Source organism: Orcinus orca, chromosome 8, assembly GCF_937001465.1.
Source record: "Orcinus orca chromosome 8, mOrcOrc1.1, whole genome shotgun sequence".
Classification (NCBI taxonomy): domain Eukaryota; kingdom Metazoa; phylum Chordata; class Mammalia; order Artiodactyla; family Delphinidae; genus Orcinus; species Orcinus orca.
Window position 1 is genome coordinate 13,404,394 of NC_064566.1, and position 21,345 is coordinate 13,425,738.

The window sequence follows — 21,345 nt, forward strand, 5'->3', positions numbered from 1 at the left end:
AGCCTCAGGAGCTGTTCTTCGTGGTCCAGGTGGAATGCCAAGTTGGCTGTCTGGGGGAGGATTCTGGGCTCAACTCCCATCTCTGGCCTGCCTGGCACAGGGCCCCGGACGGGTGAGGAGAACTGCAATGTTAACAATGGTGGCTGCACCCAGAAGTGCCAGATGGTGCGGGGGGCAGTGCAGTGTACCTGCCACACAGGCTACCGGCTCATCGAGGACGGACGCACGTGCCAGGGTGAGCTGGGGCCTGGGTGGGAGCAGGGCCAGGCAGCTGTGTTTCCGATGGGTCAGGCATTTGATGGGCGTAACCTCATATCATGATCACAGTAGCCTTGGGAGGTAGGGATTGTTATCCCTCCCATTTCAAAGGTGGGGGAACGGAAGCTCAGAGAGGTGAGTGAGCAGAGTTGGGATTCCAGCCCAGCTCGGAGTGAACTCAAAGCCCTTGACCGCTTGTGATATAGTCTTCCCACTAGGCCTGGAAAGTAGATGGGTATGTGGGCAGGGAAGCAGCTCATCAGCTGGGCAGTTGGGGTGGGAGGATGGCAAAACAGAGATCTCCTGACCACGTTCCGTCCTCACAGATGTGAATGAATGTGCCGAGGAGGGGTACTGTAGCCAGGGCTGCACCAACAGCGAGGGGGCTTTCCAGTGCTGGTGCGAAGCAGGCTACGAACTCCGGCCTGACCGGCGCAGCTGCAAGGCTCTGGGTAAGGGGTGTTGGCATTTGGCTGGGTGGGCAGAGGACTGAGCCTGGCAGCCAGGTGCTCCGGTGCTTGGAGATTTGCCGAGAGTTAGCTGTTTCCATTGCAGTAAAATGGAGCTATGAATTGCATCCTGAGCCCCAAGCAAAACCCTGCTGGGGTGGGATGTGTACTTTGCAGGCTCCCGCCCTTCTAGCACTGATGCTAACGGCTTGGGACGTGCCCTAGAGGGCTAGGGGCCCCCTGGAGCTGGGGGTGCATGCTGATGTTGCCAGGGGCAGCTCTGGAGCCTGGCGGGGGCCCCATTTCTATGCCACGTCCCAGGGCCGGAGCCTGTGCTACTGTTCGCCAACCGCATCGACATCCGGCAGGTGCTGCCGCACCGCTCTGAGTACACACTGCTGCTCAACAACCTGGAGAACGCCATCGCCCTCGACTTCCACCACCGGCGTGAGCTTGTCTTCTGGTCCGATGTCACCCTGGACCGGATCCTCCGCGCCAACCTCAATGGCAGCAATGTGGAAGAGGTTGTGTCTACAGGGCTCGAGAGCCCAGGTAGGGAACGAGGCCCCATGGGGAGGGGCAGGGCCACACCACATGCAGAGCCATCAAGGAAAGAACAGGCGAGTGGCTACAAACCTTAGGCAGCGGAACATCTTCTTCTCGCAGTGAAATCTTGGATGGAACTCTAATATGGAAAACATTCATTAGTCTACCTTCATTTTATAGGTTCAGGTTTATAACATCTGCTGGTTGTAAAGCAAACATGAGCTCAGTCAGCAAGAGTAATGAGACCGTTTTGATGAATGTAACCATCTGAAATCAGAGATTTGTGGATGACCGTTAACAGTTCTCTATCAGCCTTGCATCCAATTAAATTCTGACTTTTGATTGCTTAGTATTAGGAATATTCTGATCAACCCAGATAAATATATCCAAATGTTTGCAGATTAGAAAAACAATAGCTCACTTTGCAATCTCAGGCCATTCTACAAGCAAGGGAAGTGGGTTAGAATTTGGTATTGAGCACATTTGACTCAAATGCTTACGGGACTTCTGATGTTCCTCTGTGAACCCCTGAGCCACAATCTGTAAACCCCTGGGCCAGTGCAGTCGGGGACCCTGGGTGTGGGTCAGGGAGCCAGGATTCGTGAAGTGGAATGTGATTGGCTGCGAGGAGGAAATGCATGACCTTGGACAGTTACTTGACTTCTCTGTGCCTCAATATCCTCACCTTCATGGGCATTATAGTACCTAGCTCACACAGCTGTTGTGATGATTAAATGAGTTAGTGTGTGTAACATGGTTAGAAGAGTACCTGGCCCAAGAAACGGCTTTGTGTAAGAGCTGCCCTTGCTTCTATGGCACAGAGGAGCCTGGGCTGAACCCCTGACATTTTTCCATGGCCTCTTTCCACTAGGGGGCCTGGCTGTGGATTGGGTCCATGACAAACTCTACTGGACCGACTCAGGGACATCAAGGATTGAGGTGGCTAACCTGGACGGGGCCCACCGGAAGGTGCTTCTATGGCAGAACCTTGAGAAGCCCAGGGCCATTGCCTTGCACCCCATGGAGGGGTGAGTGAGCTGTGGCTCAAGCTCCCAGGTTCCTCATGCAACCTCCAGGGACAGTCCCCCCCCCACCACCACCACCTGGGCCAGACTTTATTGGAAGGGGGTGGGGTGGGCGGGCATCCTCACAGGGTGATGTTAATAGCCTTGGCTGTGCACTCAGACACACCTGGATTTACAGCTCTTCAGTAATTGGCTGTATGGCCTTGGGCTAATTAATCTCTCTATGCCTCCATTTTACTCATTTCTAAACTGGTGATCGAAAAATATACCTACCTCACAGCTGTGTGAAGATTAAAGATTGAATGAGATGATGCATTTTAAATGGCATAACACATTATATAAGTGGCAGATGTTTAGTATTTTTGTTATTAGTTCATAGGGTTGAGCTAATTAATAAAAATTAATAGGGGGCTTCCCTGGTGGCACAGTGGTTGAGAATCTGCCTGCCAATGCAGGGAACACAGGTTCCATCCCTGGTCAGGGAACTAGATCCCACATGCGTGCCGCAACTAAGAGTTTGCCTGCCACAACTAAGGAGCCCACCAGCTGCAACTAAAAAAAAAGCGCAAGTGCTGCAACTAAAGGAGCTGGCGAGCTGCAACTAAGACCCGGCACAACCAAAAAATAAATAAATCAGAATAAAATAACTTTAAAAAAAAAAACCTGGCAAAGTTGAATGGCAAGAAGCTGGCATTACTTTAAAAATAAAATAAAAATTAATAATTTTATTATTAGAAGAAAGGTCTCCTGAAATGCAAGTTCTTAGCCTCTGGATTTTAAAACTTAAATGCAGGGACTTCCCTAGTGGTCCAGTGGTAAATAATCCGCCTTCCAATGCACGGGACGCAGGTTCGATCCCTGGTCAGGGAACCAAGATCCCATGTGCTGCGGGGCAGCCAAGCCCGCGCGCCACAGCTACTGAGCTTGCGTGCCTCAGCTAGAGAGCCCACATGCCACAAACTACAGAGCCCACGCGCTCTGGAGCCCATGCGCCCTGGAGCCTGTGCGCCACCACTAGAGAAGAGAAAACCTGCACACCACAACTAGGGAGAAGCCCGTGCGCCCGAACAAGCGCCACAATGAAGGCTCCCGTGTGCCGCAACGAAGACCCCACGCAGCCAAATGAATAAATATTAAAAAGAAAAATTTAAGTGCAGTCAATCAAGGGGGGTGTCCTCTAAGATCCTACAGTTGCAGGTCAGCTGTTTTAGAAACACTGTGTGTGTGTGCGCACATGCGTGCGCATGTGTGAAATTACAAAAGGCGGTGGTAGACATTATGACGAAGAAGAAAGTGCTTGTCCTAAGTCGTATCACCCTAGTATATTGTCAGTTCCACAAGGTCAGGATTTTTGTCTGTTTTGTTCACTGCTGCACTCCCAATACCTAAGATAGATATGCCCTGCTCGTAGCAGGTATTCCAAAATTTTTTTTGTTAAATGAATACATGCCCTGTCTAGAGACATTTAAATTCAAATATTGAAAAAATGCTCTGCAGACCAAACAATGTGTCTCCTAACAGTTGGAGTCACCTGGTTTAAACCAATAAAAGCCCCCTGCCTGATTACTATCCTGGGTACTTACCCACCCTCTACTGCCTTCCTCGCAATGTGCTTTTTTCTATTCCCAGTACCATTTACTGGACAGACTGGGGCAACACCCCCCGCATCGAGGCCTCCAGCATGGATGGCTCTGGACGCCGCATCATCGCCGATACCCATCTCTTCTGGCCCAACGGCCTCACCATTGACTATGCCGGGCGTCGTATGTACTGGGTGGACGCTAAGCACCACGTCATCGAGAGGGCCGATCTGGACGGGAGTCACCGCAAGGCTGTCATTAGCCAGGGTGAGGCCCTCCCTTCACTCTCCTTTATCTCTCATCCTACTTCCACTGTCCCGGCCCCCAGGAGCCGTGGCAGAGGGTGAGATTTGTACAGTTGCTGGGCCTGGGCCCAGGGGCCAGGTGGGCCATGTCTAGACTGAGGTCATCCTGGGCTTTCCCCCAGGCCTCCCGCATCCCTTTGCCATCACCGTGTTTGAAGATAGCCTGTACTGGACAGACTGGCACACCAAGAGCATCAATAGTGCTAACAAGTTTACTGGCAAGAACCAGGAGATCATTCGCAACAAACTGCACTTCCCCATGGACATCCACACCTTGCACCCCCAGCGCCAGCCTGCAGGTAAAAAACCGCCCACCTGGTGGGCCTCCAGTGCTTCTGAGAACCTTCCTTGCACCTGTCACAGTTGCCGTTGTTTCTCGCGGGGGAAATTTGAGATTAGCACTGATGTGGGCGAATCCCTCCCTCTGCTGGAAATTTAGGGTAGTACAACGTTGAGACTCATGAAGGACTTTCAATTTCACTGTCCCCATCTAATTCATGCAGACATTTCCTGTGTGTCAGGGATTCACTCTGCTTACAGGTGGGGCAGATATAAAAACTAATAAGGCATAGTTCCTCCCTTGAGGGAACTCATACCCTTGCTAAACCACTACTCACTAGTCTTGGGACCGCTTCTCCCAACCTTTGGTCTTACCCGACCTTCTTGCTCTGGGCTTTTTGAGCAGGGAAAAACCGCTGTGGGGACAACAACGGAGGCTGCACCCACCTGTGTCTTCCCAGTGGACAGAACTACACCTGTGCCTGCCCCACTGGCTTCCGCAAGATCAGCAGCCACGCCTGTGCCCAGAGTAAGTGGGTCTAGGGCACCTGCCTCAATGGACATACCTTGTGAGGGTGGGTGGAAGGAACAAGGGATAGGAGTTCAGGGATTGCCAGTTGTGGGGAGGAGCCGGGCTCCTCAGGTAGCCCCTGGAGAGGAAGAATGTAAGAGGCTGAGGGCTCCCATGTCAAAGCTGAGGGCTGGGCTTCCCTGGTGGCGCAGTGGTTGAGAGTCCGCCTGCCGATGCAGGGGACACGCGTTTGTGTCCCGGTCCGGGAAGATCCCACATGCCGCGGAGCGGCTGGGCCCGTGAGCCATGGCCGCTGAGCCTGCGTGTCCGGAGCCTGTGCTCTGCAGCGGGAGAGGCCACAACAGTGAGAGGCCCACGTACCGCAAAAAAAAAAAAAAAAAAAGCTGAGGGCTGAGGGCCCAGCAGTAGTCCCTGAAGGCTCAGTGACACCACCCAGTCAAGTATGAACTCCTGCAGCCAGGCTTGTGTATCATTTCACCCAGGATGCTTTGTCTGTAGGCAGCAAGAGGGTTCCAGGCCCTTCTACAAAGCAGGGGAAAGGCTTCCTAGCTCTTTACCTTTAGCCTCACCCTGTTACAGACTTTCTCTCAGCCCCTAAACCATAGAGTAAGATCAGGACTTCTGATGGTGCTCTGCATACATAAGCCCTGGATAAATAAGTGCCTAGTGAGTGAAAGATAATGGGATTCCCAGGGGGCTCCCTGAACCGCTACTCTGGCTTCCTTTGAGCTCCTGAAGGTGTATTGCCTTGAGAGGGTGGCCTTGTCTAGCTCAGTGGTGCAGGTGCTTTTTCCTAAGAATAGTCCAGAGAAGCGTGATCCAGATGTATAGCACAACCAGCAAGGGGCTGGGGTAATTCCTCACACATCACAGCTCTTCTCATTTACTGCTGTATGCCCACTGATCCTCTTATCTCTGGTTAAAATCAAATTTCTCTTGGGATCTAGGTCTTTTCCAGAGAGTGAAATTAGGAAAACTATTCAGAGGAACAGGGGCAGTGGTCATTCAACACTTTGATTGAGAACCTCATTTCCTTGCCTTCTTTTGTGCCCAGCTATTCCCACGTTGTCTTAATGAGATGCAAGGAACTTCCCCTTAAAGGTTTCCCAGAGCTTAAAAGAAGATAGCTGATAAAGTTAGGCAGGAAGTGCCTTTCCAAGCAGAATAGTATATGGGGAAATATTCAGACAGACCAGAATAGGGGCAGGGGATGGAAAAGAGCCAGCTGGGAAGAAGCTCTATAGAGGTGTGGCCAGAGCTCCATCTCTGGAGTCAGACCTGAGTTCAAGTCCCTGCTTCAGTGCTTTGTAGCTGTGGGATCCTGGACCAGTTACTTGGCCCCTGTTAGCCTCAGGATTGCTTATCCAGAGAATAAGAATAAAAATGGCGTGAACCACAAAGGGTTGTTATGAGGGTAAAGGAGACGAGGCAAGAAAAGCACCAAGCTTGGTGCCTGGCAAGGAGTAAGTGCTCTGCAAATAGTCACTATTGGCTGAAGTCATGAAGAGCAAGAAGAAGGGATCTAGATGACGGAGTGGAGCAGAAGTCCTGAAGCGGACACGGAGGCAGAGAGGCAGGGTGGGGTTGGCAGTGACCTAGCCAGTACACCAGAGGAGCCTGAGCAAAGTAACAGGAGAGGCAAGCTGAGATGAAGCTGACAGACGCTTAAACAGGATGCACCTCTGGGCCCTGGTCGAGTCTACTTCCATTGGATCTTAAAGTCTGATTGTGCCAGCACGGGCTGCCCGATGCTCAAAGGGGGCTTGAGGTGTGAAGAGTAGGGGACAAAGGGCACCAGACCCCAGGAAGTGTGATTGAACCAGATGTCACACAGGTGAGCGTCTGTGTCTGTCATTGTTATTGGATTTAGAGCATTAAAAGAAGACCCCTTTCGGCCTTTGATCAGGTCTTGACAAGTTCCTGCTTTTTGCCCGAAGGATGGACATCCGTCGGATCAGCTTCGACACAGAGGACCTGTCCGATGATGTCATCCCACTGGCTGACGTGCGCAGTGCTGTGGCCCTTGACTGGGACTCCCGGGATGACCACGTGTACTGGACGGATGTCAGCACTGACACCATCAGCAGGGCCAAGTGGGATGGAACAGGACAGGAGGTAGGGCCCAGCGTGGGCCCAGGCCCTTGGGGAGGGCAGAGATTGAGGGATGGAATTCACCTTCTCCTGGGTAAGGGCTTCCCCTACCTTTGCCAGCCTGTGAATTGGTGGAGTTTGGGCCCCCGAGCTGGGGTGTAAGTCCAGTTGGTGACAGAGCTTTGCTTCCTGCCTAGGTGGTAGTGGATACCAGTTTGGAGAGCCCGGCAGGCCTGGCCATTGATTGGGTCACCAACAAGCTGTACTGGACAGATGCAGGTATGTAGAGGGCAACTATGGCCTGGCTCTCTGGGATCCTCTTATTTAAACCCCTGGCCTCGGGTACAAAGGGCCCAGTGCCCCTCCTAGACCATTTCTGTCTTGACCTGAAGTCCTTGGTAGGTCAGGAGTGGTTGGGCTGCTGCAGAGCTGAAGTTAGCCGCTCACATCTGAGGGTTGAGCCTTTGCTATTCAAGTGGCGGCTACTTCTGCTGTGCAGCTGATGCTTGAGAATGCTTTGCGTCATTTCAGATAACGCCCTGTGGTTTTCCTTCCATCGCTGTCTTGGTACAAGAGGCATTTTCTATTAGGCAGTTAAATGTGGAAGGTAAGGGGAATGCCTTAAACCAGAGCTATCAAAGTGTGGTTCCCAGCAGAATCAGCATCAGCATTACCTGGGAACTTGGTAGAAATGCAGATTCTTGGGCCCCACGTCAGACCTGCTGAATTGGAATCTTCGGGGGTTAGGTTCAGGAATCTCTACTTTCACAAGCTCTTCTGGTTTTTGTGCACACTAAAGTTTGAGAAGCATTGCCTTAAATTATAGGACAGAGTGGGTTGCTTGGGTTGAGGAAGCCTTACTCTTCCACAAAATGGAACTGATCACTTCCTTGAATTTCTTCTTGATGTTCAATTCACTAAATATCCATCGCGCATTTATCACAAAGTATTGCTTGAGCATCTACGGCATGCCATGCTCTGTGCTGGGCATGGGAGGTAAGAGGGCGAATGACCAAGACTAGTTAACGTCTTTGCCCCTTACTTCTTGGTAGGGACAGACCGGATTGAAGTGGCCAACACGGATGGCAGCATGAGAACAGTACTCATCTGGGAAAACCTTGATCGTCCCCGGGACATCGTAGTGGAACCCATGGGCGGGTGAGCACCAGCCCCTTTGGAACAAGTTCCCCCCAGCCCCAGATCTGAGTACTAGGGGGGAGTCTGGAGGTTAGAGAGAGTGGCTAGATCTCACGGGCACACCAAGGAAGCAAGAGCAGCTGTAGAAACCACAGAGCATCGTGACAACTCTGTCTCCTTCATGGACAAGGAAACCTTTTACATTTAAAATTTTTTTTCTTTTTCTGTTTTTTTGTTTGTTTGGTTGGCTTTTTGGTCTGCTTACCAAAGTAATCCATTGTGTTTTTTTAAAAAAAAAAAAGTCTGTAGAAAGTGAAGATTCCCTATAATCTCACTCTCCAAAAATAACTGTGGTTAACAGTTTAGGGTATTTTTTCCAGATTTTCTTCTATGTGTATGCATACATGTAGCGGTGGAGGTGATGGTTTTGGTTTGACAACAATGGCATACTCTTCTGTAACTTGGGTTTTCACTTGGCTATATATCTTAGCTATCTTTCCATTTGATTATATAGATCTATTTTTTTCTTCTTGGTGGTTATATAGAATTCTGTTAAGTTGATATACCATAATTATTTAACCCATCCAGTCAAGGAAACATTTAAGATCCTCGGGTACTTTTTGATAGGGATGTGAGATACAAGACCAGAACCCAGAAGGGGGCTGGGAACTGAGGCAAGAGGCTGGGGTAGCTATAGCAAGCAGAAACCCTCAAACCCTAGGAACCCTGAATCCCCACTGGGTATTAACTGGAAGGCTTGTAAGACCTCCCTTGCCTGTGCCCAGGTACATGTATTGGACGGACTGGGGTGCAAGCCCCAAGATTGAACGAGCTGGCATGGATGCCTCAGGTCGTCAGGTCATCATCTCTTCTAATCTGACGTGGCCTAATGGATTAGCCATTGACTATGGGTCCCAGCGGCTATACTGGGCTGATGCTGGCATGAAGACGATTGAATTTGCCGGACTGGATGGCAGCAAAAGGAAGGTAAGGGTGGTACTAAGGCATCCTCCCCCAGCCCTGACAGCCTCCAGGGTGGCGCTTCCTGGCTGGCAGCTAACAGGACCCAGGGAAGCCTAGGGGTGATCCAGCATGGTGCATTTGCTATTTCTCTGAAACTGCGGCTGTGCTCCAGAGCCCGGGGTCCCTGCTCCTTGATGAAGAAAGGAAACTAGGGATCATGTGGCTTGTGGGCTGAGGGTATAAGTGCTTTCCTGATAACCATCAACACTAATGCTAATTAATCACCAGTTGCATATTGGGCCCATGACCTCTCTCTCTCTTTGTTTTTATTGTTTATTTTGATATAATTTCAAACCTACAGACAAGTTGTAAGAATAGTCAAAAGAGGGCTTCCCTGGTGGCGCAGTGGTTGAGAGTCCGCCTGCCGATGCAGGGGACACGGGTTCGTGCCCCGGTCCGGAAAGATCCCATATGCCGCGGAGCGGCTGGGCCCGTGAGCCATGGCCGCTGAGCCTGCGTGTCCGGAACCTGTGCTCCTCAATGGGAGAGGCCACAACAGTGAGAGGCCCGTGTACCGCAAAAAAAAAAAAAAAAAAATAGGAAAAACCAATAACTAATATTTTGCCACATTGTTTTTTTTTTTGATAGCAACTTTGAAGATAATTTTTTATTAATTTTTATTGGAGTATAGTTAGTTGCTTTACAATGTTGTGTTAGTTTCAGCTGTACAGCAAAGTGAACCTACTGTATAGCACAGGGAACTCTACTCAGTGCTTTGCCACATTGTTATATCATTCTTATTCTCTCTCTGTCCACACACACACACCACACAATTCTTCTGAACCATCTGAGATTAAATTGGAGACATCCTGCCGTTGAACCCATAATAGTCCAGTGCATATTTCCTAAGAATAAGAACATTGTCGTGCATAATCCCAATATAATGATCAATACCAGGAAATTTATCATTGATACAATATTACTATCTAATCACAGTCTATATTCAATTTCACCACCAATTGCCCCGATGATGTCCTTATAGCTTTTTTTTTTTCATTTTTCTTTTTTAGTCCAGGATCTGATCCCAGATCACAGTTGTTTTTAGTAATCATGTCTCTTTAATCTGGAACATTTCCTCAGCCTGTCTTTGTCTTTCCTGATCTTCGTATCTTTAAAGAGTAAATGCCAGTTATTTTGTAGAATGTCCCTCAGTTTGTCTGATGTTTCCTTATGATTAAGTTCAGATTATGCATTTGGGGCAGAAATACTATGATAAGTAAAGTTGTGTCCTGAGTTTTCAATGTGTCTTATCAGTAGCCACCGATGTCAGCTTGTCCCATCATTGTGATACCAACTTTGGTGGTACAGTTAAGGTGGTGTCCACTGTAAAGTTGCTATTTCTCCTTTTGTAATTAATAAGTAATTTGTGCAGAGACACTTTGAGATTATGTAAATAATACATGATCTTTTACAATCATCACGCAACCCTTGGAGCCAGGCACTGTCACGATCATATCACAGATTGGCTGACCAAGGCTCAGAGTTTATAACCAGCTCTAGCTCAAGGTCACACAGCAGGTGGTACTGGCAGAGCTGCATCCTGCCTCCTCACCTGAGCCCTTGACCACTACTCTGTACTGTCAGGACTTGCTGGGGCATGACACAAGTGCTGGGTCCCTGGCAGGTACTGATTGGAAGCCAGCTGCCCCACCCATTTGGGCTGACCCTCTATGGAGAGCGCATCTATTGGACTGACTGGCAGACCAAGAGTATTCAGAGTGCCGACCGGCTGACGGGACTGGACCGGGAGACCCTGCAGGAGAACTTGGAAAACCTCATGGACATCCACGTCTTCCACCGCCGGCGACCCCCAGGTAAGCAGCCCTTGGCCCACACTTGCTTCTCCTCTGCTTCCCTCTGCAATGGTCCTTCCCATTGACCCATTCCTCTCCACCCAGTGTCCACACCATGCGCTACGGAGAATGGCGGCTGCAGCCACCTGTGTCTTCGGTCCCCAAATCCAAGTGCCTTCAGCTGTACCTGCCCCACAGGCATCAACCTGATGCCTGATGGCAAGACCTGTTCACCAGGTAGGTCTAAGCATCACAGACCTAGATAGAGCCTCTCTGGGAGGAGCAGTGGCTCTCTTTCTTCCCTGCAAGTGGACTCTGGTGTGGTCTGAGAAACCTAAGCTTCTAGAGGCTTAGGGGCGAGATGAAGCTTTTAGAAAAAAGAAGAGGTCCAGAGGAGCAGGTAGACAGGATTAGAAGCAGGATCCAACTAGGTCTCATGGTGTCTTCATGCATATTAGAAAAAGATGCTCCCTTCTCAGACACTTTACTTTTATCTGTTGGGAAATTGTCATAATATACTGGTTCGGTTAGAACAAGTCAGTTTTGTTCCTTCTGCCCAAAATCGGTATAGTAAATACTAGAACATATGATATCTACAATTGGATGGTACTTCCTTTGGAAATGGCACTTTTGTGAGTACACACAACCAGCACAACCTTCGTATAACCTTAATTGAAAGGTCTCAGAAGCAGGACCTGGCTGCCCAGATGGATGTTGGGGTTTCTCCCTAGGGGCTGCTGCATGGTAGGCTGCATTTGAACCCTAACTTCCTGGGGAATTAGAGCAAGAAAGGAGCTCTGAATTGTGCTTCTCAGGTTGTGGGTAAAGCCCTCCTTCACCTAACATGAAGTTTCTTAAACTTCATGGTAAAAGGTCTTTCAAAGAGATTCATTTTCATGATATTAATAAAGAGTGATGACTATGTATCAGACCCAATGCTAAGGGTTTTCTGTACATGATCTCTTTTATTCCTACAGCCACCCTGTTATTGTCCCCATTTTACAGATGATGAAAGTGAGCCTTAAACAATTTAAATAATGTGCCCAGGATCACAGAACTAGAAACTAATGGAGACAGGGCATGAACTTCAGTTTGCCTTACTCCAAATGTTCTTAATGGCTGTGCTAGGATGACTGTCCTCTTTTCTTCTCTCCCCACCTGGGCAGGCATGAACAGTTTCCTCATCTTCGCCAGGAGGATAGACATACGCATGGTCTCCTTGGACATCCCTTATTTTGCCGATGTGGTGGTACCAATCAACATTACCATGAAGAACACCATTGCCATTGGAGTGGATCCCCAGGAAGGTCTGTGTGGCCCTCCCTTCTCTCCTGGTCCACTGTCCCTGCCTTACAGCAACTGCTGCCCTTGCTTTCCCACCACCTTTGCCTCCTGGTAAGAGCCTGGGGGCTCCCCGTTCCCTCTGGCATGACCCCTGCCCCATCTCTATAGCACTTTCTCTTTGGTTATGAGGGCATGGGGTTTGGGAGCCTTCCACTTCATCTCTGCCAAGAGCTATCCTGCTATGATATTTCTATATTTCCCTTGATATCCTCTGCTCAGGGGTATAGGGCTCTCTGACATGCCCTGGTGTCTCAGGGCATGTTAGCTGTGTGTGTTCCTTTGGGGGGCGGGGTGAAAGTCCAGGCTGAGCCAAGGCTTCCCTTTCCAGGAAAAGTGTACTGGTCAGACAGCACGCTGCACAGGATCAGCCGTGCCAATCTGGATGGCTCACAGCATGAGGACATCATCACCACAGGTGGGCCTTGCTCCCAGCCCAGGGACCACCTGTCTGGCTACAGAGCTGGGGGAGATATCCCATCTGTTTTAAGGCAGGAGCCAGTGTGCTGTCTTGACTTCCTGCAGGGCTGCAGACCACAGATGGGCTCGCAGTGGATGCCGTTGGCCGGAAAGTGTACTGGACAGACACGGGAACCAACCGGATTGAAGTGGGCAACCTGGACGGGTCCATGCGGAAGGTGTTGGTGTGGCAAAACCTTGACAGCCCCCGTGCCATTGTACTGTACCACGAGATGGGGTGAGAGCAGCTCTGTGGCTCCAGGCTGCGGGATGGGCTGGCTCAGCTGGGGCGAAGGATGGGGTGAAGGGGGGCAGTGGAGAGCAAGCATGCTTCAAAGGAGCACTGAGACTGACCTCTCTGGGGCACTTCCACTTCCTTGTGACTTCTTTCAGGGTGGCAGTATAGTGTAGAGGTTAAAAGCATGAACCTCGGAATCAGAAATCCAGGATTCAAATTTCTTCACCATTTATTAGCTGCGTCTGTCACTTTGGGTCCAATATTTAACCTCCCTGGTCCTCAGCTTCCTTGCCTTTAAAATGGAGCCGACAATGGAAATGCATGCCTGTGGACCTTGTGAGGATTAAGTGGGATAATGCATGGAAAGTACTTTTTTTTTAACTGTAAAAAACATAACATTAAATTTACCATCTTAACCATTTTGAAGTGTACAGTTCAGTAGTGTTAAGTATATTCACATTATTGTGAAACAGATCTCCAGAACTTTTTCATCTTGCAAATCTGAAATTCTGTATTCATTAAGCAACAACTCCCTTTTGTGCATGTAAATACTTTTCACAGTGTTTGGCATATTGTTAAGTACTCACAGTAGACAGGAACTGTGGAAATAACCAGCTAGTATTGTTTCTTGCCCAGGTTCATGTACTGGACAGACTGGGGGGAGAATGCCAAGTTAGAGCGGTCTGGAATGGATGGCTCAGACCGTACCGTGCTCATCAGCAACAACCTAGGGTGGCCCAATGGACTGACTGTGGACAAGGCCAGCTCCCAACTGCTCTGGGCTGATGCCCACACGGAGGTGAGGGTCCTGCTCCTGCTGCTTTGCAGAAGCCTGGGGATATGGGAGAGGCCTATCTGGAATCTCCGCTGAGGGCTCCCAGTCTTCTGATAGCCACCCCTCACCCCCTCCTTCCTCTACAGCGAATTGAGGCTGCTGATCTGAATGGTGCCAGTCGGCACACCCTGGTGTCACCTGTGCAGCACCCATATGGCCTCACCCTGCTCGACTCCTATATCTACTGGACTGACTGGCAGACCCGTAGCATCCACCGTGCCGACAAGGGTACTGGCAGCAATGTCATCCTGGTGAGGTCCAACCTGCCAGGCCTCATGGACATCCAGGCTGTGGACAGGGCACAGCCACTGGGTGAGAAGATCCCTAGGGCTGTAAGCCAGAGCCTCTGACTTCCTGGGGGTATCTCAACATCAGAGATATATCCAGAGCACAGAGATGCCTTTACAACCCGAGAGACAGGGACCTACCTAAGCCCCCTTGCAGGATCAGGCTGTGTTCCCTCTGGGTATGGCTGGTACTGCAACAGCAGGGTGCTGTCACCTTCAAAGGACTCCTGGAGACACCCCTGCTCCTTCTGCCTCTTCCCTGCCAGGCACCGAATCCTGTTATGTAGAATAGCAGACAATCAGGCACAAAAAACTAGGACCTTTATAAGATTCAGACCATATTCCAGGCTGGGTGTCAAAACTCGTGCTTCTCTTTCTCAGGTTTTAACAAGTGCAGCTCGAGAAATGGTGGCTGCTCTCACCTCTGCCTGCCTCGGCCCTCTGGCTTTTCCTGTGCCTGCCCCACTGGCATCCAGCTGAAGGGAGATGGGAAGACCTGTGACCCCTCTCCTGAGACCTACCTGCTCTTCTCCAGCCGCGGCTCCATCCGGCGTATCTCACTGGACACCAGCGACCACACAGATGTGCACATGCCCGTTCCCGAGCTCAACAATGTCATCTCCCTGGATTATGACAGTGTGGATGGAAAGGTCTATTACACAGATGTGTTCCTGGATGTTATCAGGTATGAGGGTCCCCGAAACCTTCAGAAGACACAGACCTGCTTCTGACCTTTGATGGCTGAGGTTATGGTCTGTGTTGACCTCTAAATGGACTAAGTGATTCCGCAACTTGGATAGTGAGTTCTGACCCTGAACTGTATGCTTTATAGTGTTATCACTTACAGCAGAGTTTCAAACTTTTGTTTTCTTTTATTTAAAGATGATGAAGTGTTTCAAGATTCTTTTTTTTCTGGTCACACCACTTGGCTTGTGGGATTTCCCAGCCAGGGATTGTGTCCCCTGTGGTGGAAGTGCGGAGTTCTACCCACTGGACCACCAGGGAATTTATCTATTTAAAGATTAATAGGGACTTCCCCGGTGGTCCAGTGGCTAAGACTCCACACTCCCAGTGCAGGGGGCCCAGGTTCGATCTCTGGTCGGAGAACTAGATCCCACACACATGCCGCAACTAAAAAAGATCCTGCATGCCGCAACTAAGACCCAGCGCAGCCAAATAAATAAATAAATATTAAACAAAAAAAGATTAATAGAAGCCCAGTATGTAAAACAAACAGATAAAGTCAGGCTGGGGACCCGGAGCTTTCTACCTCTACCATTGGGCTCTGCAGGAGCTCCAGTGATCCTCTAAGACTCATTGATCAGTTGGCCGTGTAGCCAAACCAAGTATCTGTATTATAATGCAGGAACGCTGGCCAAATGCCAAGGCTTATGGTTATTTACAAGGTTGTGTTGGGTTTTGTTTTTTAATATTTTTTGTTTTATTTATTATTATTCCAGTTTTTTACCCCGACACAGCTGAGGAATGTGGTACCCTGTCACCAGTTAGAGGGTTTTACCATGGCAGAGATTCTCACGTAGAAGAACAGGAGCATTCCCTTTTGTTCTCCCTGAGGGGTGTATTAGAATCTGGGAGCTGGTGGGCATATGTAGTTTACAAAAGTCCCCCGTGTATTTGTGACATGCCCCCCATTCTGAGGTTGAATTCCCTGGTGTAGGACTGCTATAAAAATGCACAGTAGATTTTGGAAAAATCTGCCCTTTCTCATAATCACTATCTAGCAATCCTTGTCTCCTCCTTAAGGTGTATGGGGTTTATTAACCTGTCTTTTGGCAAGACATGGGCCCAAATGCCCCCTACTTACAGCAGGAAACACTCTGTCCTCCCAATAATTTATTCAATTTGGCAGATACTTTGAATACCTACTGTGCTAGATGCTGAGGAATGTACTTATACATACTTGGTCCCTGCCCCTATGGGGCTTACAGTGTAGTGGGAATCCAATTATGGGAACATGGATGAAAGGGGTATCAGCCTATTGCTGATCTGGTCAGTCATCCAACCCTGGGCTGTTCCCCAAGGCGAGCAGATCTGAATGGCAGCAACATGGAGACGGTGATCGGGCGTGGGCTGAAGACCACCGATGGGCTGGCAGTGGACTGGGTGGCCAGGAATCTGTATTGGACAGATACAGGCCGAAATACCATTGAAGCATCGAGGCTAGATGGTTCCTGCCGCAAAGTGCTGATTAACAACAGCCTGGATGAACCTCGGGCCATTGCCGTTTTCCCCAGGAAGGGGTAAGTTTTTTGGCCAGCAGAAAAGAGACCCAGGGAAGAAGGGCCTGATGAAGAGGCTCTTGAAAGATGCCTGTATATTAATGGTATCTGGGTGTCCCTGTATTCTCTCGACTTCTGGATGCCATCTTCCCATGCCTTGCTGATGGCGCTGTTGTGTCCCAGGTACCTCTTCTGGACAGACTGGGGCCACATTGCCAAGATTGAACGGGCGAACTTGGATGGCTCTGAGCGGAAGGTCCTCATCAACACAGACCTGGGTTGGCCCAATGGCCTTACCCTGGACTATGATACCCGCAGGTGGGAATCCTGTCCCAGACAGCCTCCTGGAAATCAGGTGGGCAGAGGAGAGGATGGTTGAGATTGAAGTAGTGAAAACAAACAAGTAGAAAGCTCCTTGGTAGGTAGGGAAAAGCAAGCAGTGAGAAGTATGAGGGCACAAATTCTTGGAGCAGGTGTTGCTGAATCCAGCACTCAACCCTCAGGCGGGGATTATCTGGTTTACATGTTTTTCATTTGAATGCTTTAGCAGAGCAGATCCCACTACCCCCATCCAGTTAACCGATTCTTTGCATTTGTTGCTCTCCTGATCCCATCAGGTATTGGAATTTGCAACTCCTGATCTAGATTAAAAATACTGGAGGGCAGGAGAAGAGGGAGGAAGAGGCTCCAAAGTAGTCAATTCTCCTTTCTGCTCTCAGAAGAAGGGAAGGGAATCAAAGTCACCTGGAGAGTTGGACTGGAGGAGAGGAATGCCTTCTTCCGTTAACTTCACTGAGCTCTTTGTAGACTGAGTCTCTTCTTGAAGGGCGTTCACAAGAATTTGGGCTTTGATTCTTGGGTAGGAGTCAAAGGGTTATCAAGTCGTTGAAGATGAGACTGGGGGCTGGCTCCTCCGAGGTCACTAGATTTCTACCCTCCGCAGAACAGCCCTGGCCTCCCCACTTATGAGTCACCAACCAAGTTCTGCTCTTCAGCTTGGGGGGATTCCCAGTGACCTCTCATCAAGTCAACTTGACTGCTCACAGCACCTGCCAGTTCAGCTCAGGAGGGGACAGCTAGCTCCCTGAGGGCAGGGCTGGGCTACCTGGCAAGTGTCTTCAGCAGCTGCCTTTTCTCCTTTCCTTTACAGGATCTACTGGGTGGATGCCCATCTGGACCGGATTGAGAGCGCCGACCTCAGTGGGAAGCTCCGGCAGGTCTTGGTCAGCCACGTGTCGCACCCCTTTGCTCTCACTCAGGTACTGGCTCAGGAGAGAGGTAACTAAACCTCCTTCACAGGGGTGTTTCCTCGGGGTTCTGCATCAGCAGCCTCAGCCCCAGGTGCTACTGAACAGGTTTGCTATGGAAGCTTATTTTAGGGGTGATTCTTGTACACTGAAGCCTTGCCACTATGTGCCCTGCTGCTCCTGCTGTCCCATGTTCTAACATCGAAGGAGTGGCTCTCAAACAGCTGTACGGAGTCAACTGTGGAATTTGTTAAAATGCATATTCCCGGGCACTGGATATAAAGAATCTGCCTCCTGAAGGTTGGGCAAGGAATATTCATTTTAACAAGTTCCCCAGCTGATCCCAGTGCTGTGGTCCCAGCATGCAAGCTCAGGCAGCTTACTTTAGTGGGCAGAGGTGTGGAGTGGCTGAGAGCCAGAGTTTTGAGGCAGGTAGCCGGTCGGTAAGTGTTTACTGAGTGAGTACCTCCCATGAGCCAGCTCTGTGGGTTCAAGTTCTGCCTGTGTCATGAAGTAACTATGCAACTTTGACAAGACAGTGAACTTCTCTAAGCTTCACTTACTTAAAAATAAATGAGTTTAATAATAGCATCGGGCTTCCCTGGTGGCACAGTGGTTGAGAGTCCGCCTGCCGATGCAGGGGACACGGGTTCATGCCCCAGTCCGGGAAGATCCCACACGCCGAAACCAAAGATGTCACAAAAAAAGAAAACTATAGGCCAATATCTCTGATGAACATAGATGCAAAAATCCTCAACAAAATACTAGCAAACAGAATCCAACAGCACATGAAAAGGATCATACACCATGGTCAAGTGGGGTTTATCCCAGGAATGCAAGGATTCTTCAATATATGCAAATCAATCAATGGGATACAGCTACTAACAAACTGAAGGATAAAAACCATATGATAGGGCTTCCCTGGTGGCGCAGTGGTTGAGAGTCCGCCTGCTGATGCAGGGGACACGGGTTCGTGCCCCGGTTTGGGAAGATCCCACATGCCGCGGAGCAGCTGGGCCCGTGAGCCATGGCCGCTGAGCCTGCGCGTCCGGAGCCTGTGCTCCGCAACGGGAGAGGCCACAACAGTGAGAGGCCCGCGTACCGCAAAAAAAAAAAAAAAAAAAAAAAACCATATGATAATCTCAATAGATGCAGAAAAAGCTTTTGACAAAATTCAACACCTATTTATGATAAAACTCTCCAGAAAGTAGGCATAGAGGGAACCTACCTCAACACAATAAAGGCCATATATGACAAACCCACAGCCAACATCATTCTCAATGGTGAAGAGCTGAAACCATTTCCTCTAAGATCAGGAACAAGACAAGGTTGCCCACTCTCACCACTATTATTCAACATAGTTTTGGAAGTTTTAGCCACAGCAATCAGAGAAGAAAAAGAAATAAAAGGAATCCAAATCGGAAAAGAAGAAGTAAAACTGTCACTGTTTGCAGATGACGTGATACTATACTTAGAGAATCCTAAAGATGCTACCAGAAAACTACTAGAGCTAATCAATGAACTTGGTAGAGTTGCAGGGTACAAAATTAATGCACAGAAATCTCTTGCATTCCTATACACTAATGATGAAAAATCTGAAAGAGAAATTAAGGAAACACTCCCATTTACCACTGCAACAAAAAGAATAAAATACCTAGGAATAAACCTACCTAGACAAAAGACTTGTATGCAGAAAACTATGAGACACTGATGAGAGAACTTAAAGATGATACAAACAGATGTAGATATACCATGTTCTTGGATTGGAAGAATCAACATTGTGAAAATGACTGTACTACCCAAAGCAATCTACAGATTCAGTGCAATCCCTATCAAACTACCAATGGCATTTTTCACAGAACTAGAACAAAAAATTTCACAATTTGTATGGAAACACAAAAGACCCCGAATAGCCAAAACAATCTTGAGAAAGAAAAATGGAGCTGGAGGAATCAGGCTCCTGAGCTTCAGACTTTACTACAAAGCTACAGTAATCAAGACAGTATGGTACTGTCACAAAAACAGAAATATAGATCAATGGAACAGGATAGAAAGCCCAGAGATAAACCCACGCACATATGGTCACCTTATCTTTGATAAAGGAGGCAAGAGTATACAATGGAGAAAAGACAGCCTCTTCAATAAGTGGTGCTGGGAAAACTGGACAGCTACATGTAAAAGAATGAAATTAGAACACTTCCTGGACTTCCCTGGTGGCGCAGTGGTTAAGATTCCACCTGCCAACGCAGGGGACACGGGTTCAATCCCTGGTCCGGGAAGATCCCACATGCCGCGGAGCAGCTAAGCCCCTGTGCCACAACTACTGAGCCTGTGCTCTACAGCCTGCGAACCACAACTACTGAAGCCCGCGCACCTAGAGCCCATGCTCTGCAACAAGAGAAGCCACCGCAATGAGAAGCCCGTGCACCGCAACGAAGAGTAGCCCCTGCTCAGCACAACTAGAGAAAGCCCATGCATAGCAACAAAGACCTAGTGCAGCCAAAAATCAATCAATAAATTAATATTAAAAAAACACTTCCTAACACCATACACAAAAATAAACTCAAAATGGATTAAGACCTAAATGTAAGGCCAGACACTATAAAACTCTTAGAGGAAAACATAGGCAGAAAACTATGACTTAAATCAGAGCAAGATCCTTTTTGACCCACCTCCTAGAGTAAAAACAAAAATAAACAAATGGGACCTAATGTAACTTAAAAGCTTTTGCACAGCAAAGGAAACCATAAACAAGATGAAAAGACAACACTCAGAATGGGAGAAAATATTTGCAAACAAAGCAACTAACAAAGGATTAATCTCCAAAATATACAAGCAGCTCGTGCAGCTCAATATCAAAAAAACAAACAACCCAATTGAAAAATGGGTAGAAAACCTAAACAGACATTTCTCCAAAGAAGATATACAGATTGCCAACAAACACATGAAAAGATGCTCAACATCACTAATCATTAGAGAAATTCAATTCAAAACTACAATGAGGTATCACCTCACACCCGTCAGAATGGCCATCATCAGAAAATCTACAAACAATAAATGCTGGAGAGGTTGTGGAGAAAGGGGAACCGTCTTGCACTGTTGGTGGGAATGTAAATTGATACAGCAACCATGGAGAACAGTATGGAAGTTCCTTAAAAAACTAAAAATAGAACTACCATATGACCCTGCAATCCCACTACTGGGCATATACTCTGAGAAAACCATAATTCAAAAAGAGTCATGTATCACAATGTTCCTTGCAGCACTATTTACAATAGCCAGGACATGGAAGCAACCTAAGTGTCCATCGACAGATGAATGGATAAAGAAGATGTGGTAAATACACATGATGGAATATTAACTCAGCCATAACAAGAAACGAACTTGAGTTATTTGTAGTGAGGTGGATGGACCTAGAGTCTGTCATACAGAGTGAAGTAAGTCAGAAAGAGAAAAACAAATATCGTATGCTAACACATATATATGGAATCTAAAAAAAAAAAAAAAGGTTCTGATAAACCTAGGGGCAGGACAGGAATAAAGACGCAGACATAGAGAATGGACTTGAGGACACGGGGATGGGGAAGGGTAAACTGGGAGGAAGTAAGAGAGTAGCACTGACATACATACACTACCAAATGTAAAATAGATAGCTAGTGGGAAGCAGCTACATGGCACAG

The 21,345-nt window shown here is 48.5% G+C and overlaps 1 protein-coding gene across 1 annotated transcript in view; it reads left to right on the forward strand.

Moving 5' to 3' along the window:
- LRP4 (LDL receptor related protein 4) overlaps positions 1 to 21,345 on the forward strand; it is a 51,797-nt gene that overhangs the window by 17,410 nt on the left and 13,042 nt on the right. The window contains exons 10-31 of the mRNA XM_004264072.3: positions 101 to 235; positions 585 to 710; positions 1,029 to 1,259; positions 2,125 to 2,281; positions 3,908 to 4,125; positions 4,286 to 4,462; positions 4,849 to 4,971; positions 6,881 to 7,089; positions 7,263 to 7,344; positions 8,118 to 8,223; positions 8,988 to 9,189; positions 10,850 to 11,039; positions 11,124 to 11,255; positions 12,185 to 12,325; positions 12,691 to 12,777; positions 12,885 to 13,056; positions 13,693 to 13,855; positions 13,978 to 14,203; positions 14,560 to 14,863; positions 16,221 to 16,439; positions 16,602 to 16,736; positions 17,569 to 17,677. Coding sequence (XP_004264120.1) covers positions 101 to 235; positions 585 to 710; positions 1,029 to 1,259; positions 2,125 to 2,281; positions 3,908 to 4,125; positions 4,286 to 4,462; positions 4,849 to 4,971; positions 6,881 to 7,089; positions 7,263 to 7,344; positions 8,118 to 8,223; positions 8,988 to 9,189; positions 10,850 to 11,039; positions 11,124 to 11,255; positions 12,185 to 12,325; positions 12,691 to 12,777; positions 12,885 to 13,056; positions 13,693 to 13,855; positions 13,978 to 14,203; positions 14,560 to 14,863; positions 16,221 to 16,439; positions 16,602 to 16,736; positions 17,569 to 17,677 — 3,644 coding nt within the window. The remainder of the gene's footprint in view (positions 1 to 100; positions 236 to 584; positions 711 to 1,028; positions 1,260 to 2,124; positions 2,282 to 3,907; positions 4,126 to 4,285; positions 4,463 to 4,848; positions 4,972 to 6,880; positions 7,090 to 7,262; positions 7,345 to 8,117; positions 8,224 to 8,987; positions 9,190 to 10,849; positions 11,040 to 11,123; positions 11,256 to 12,184; positions 12,326 to 12,690; positions 12,778 to 12,884; positions 13,057 to 13,692; positions 13,856 to 13,977; positions 14,204 to 14,559; positions 14,864 to 16,220; positions 16,440 to 16,601; positions 16,737 to 17,568; positions 17,678 to 21,345) is intronic.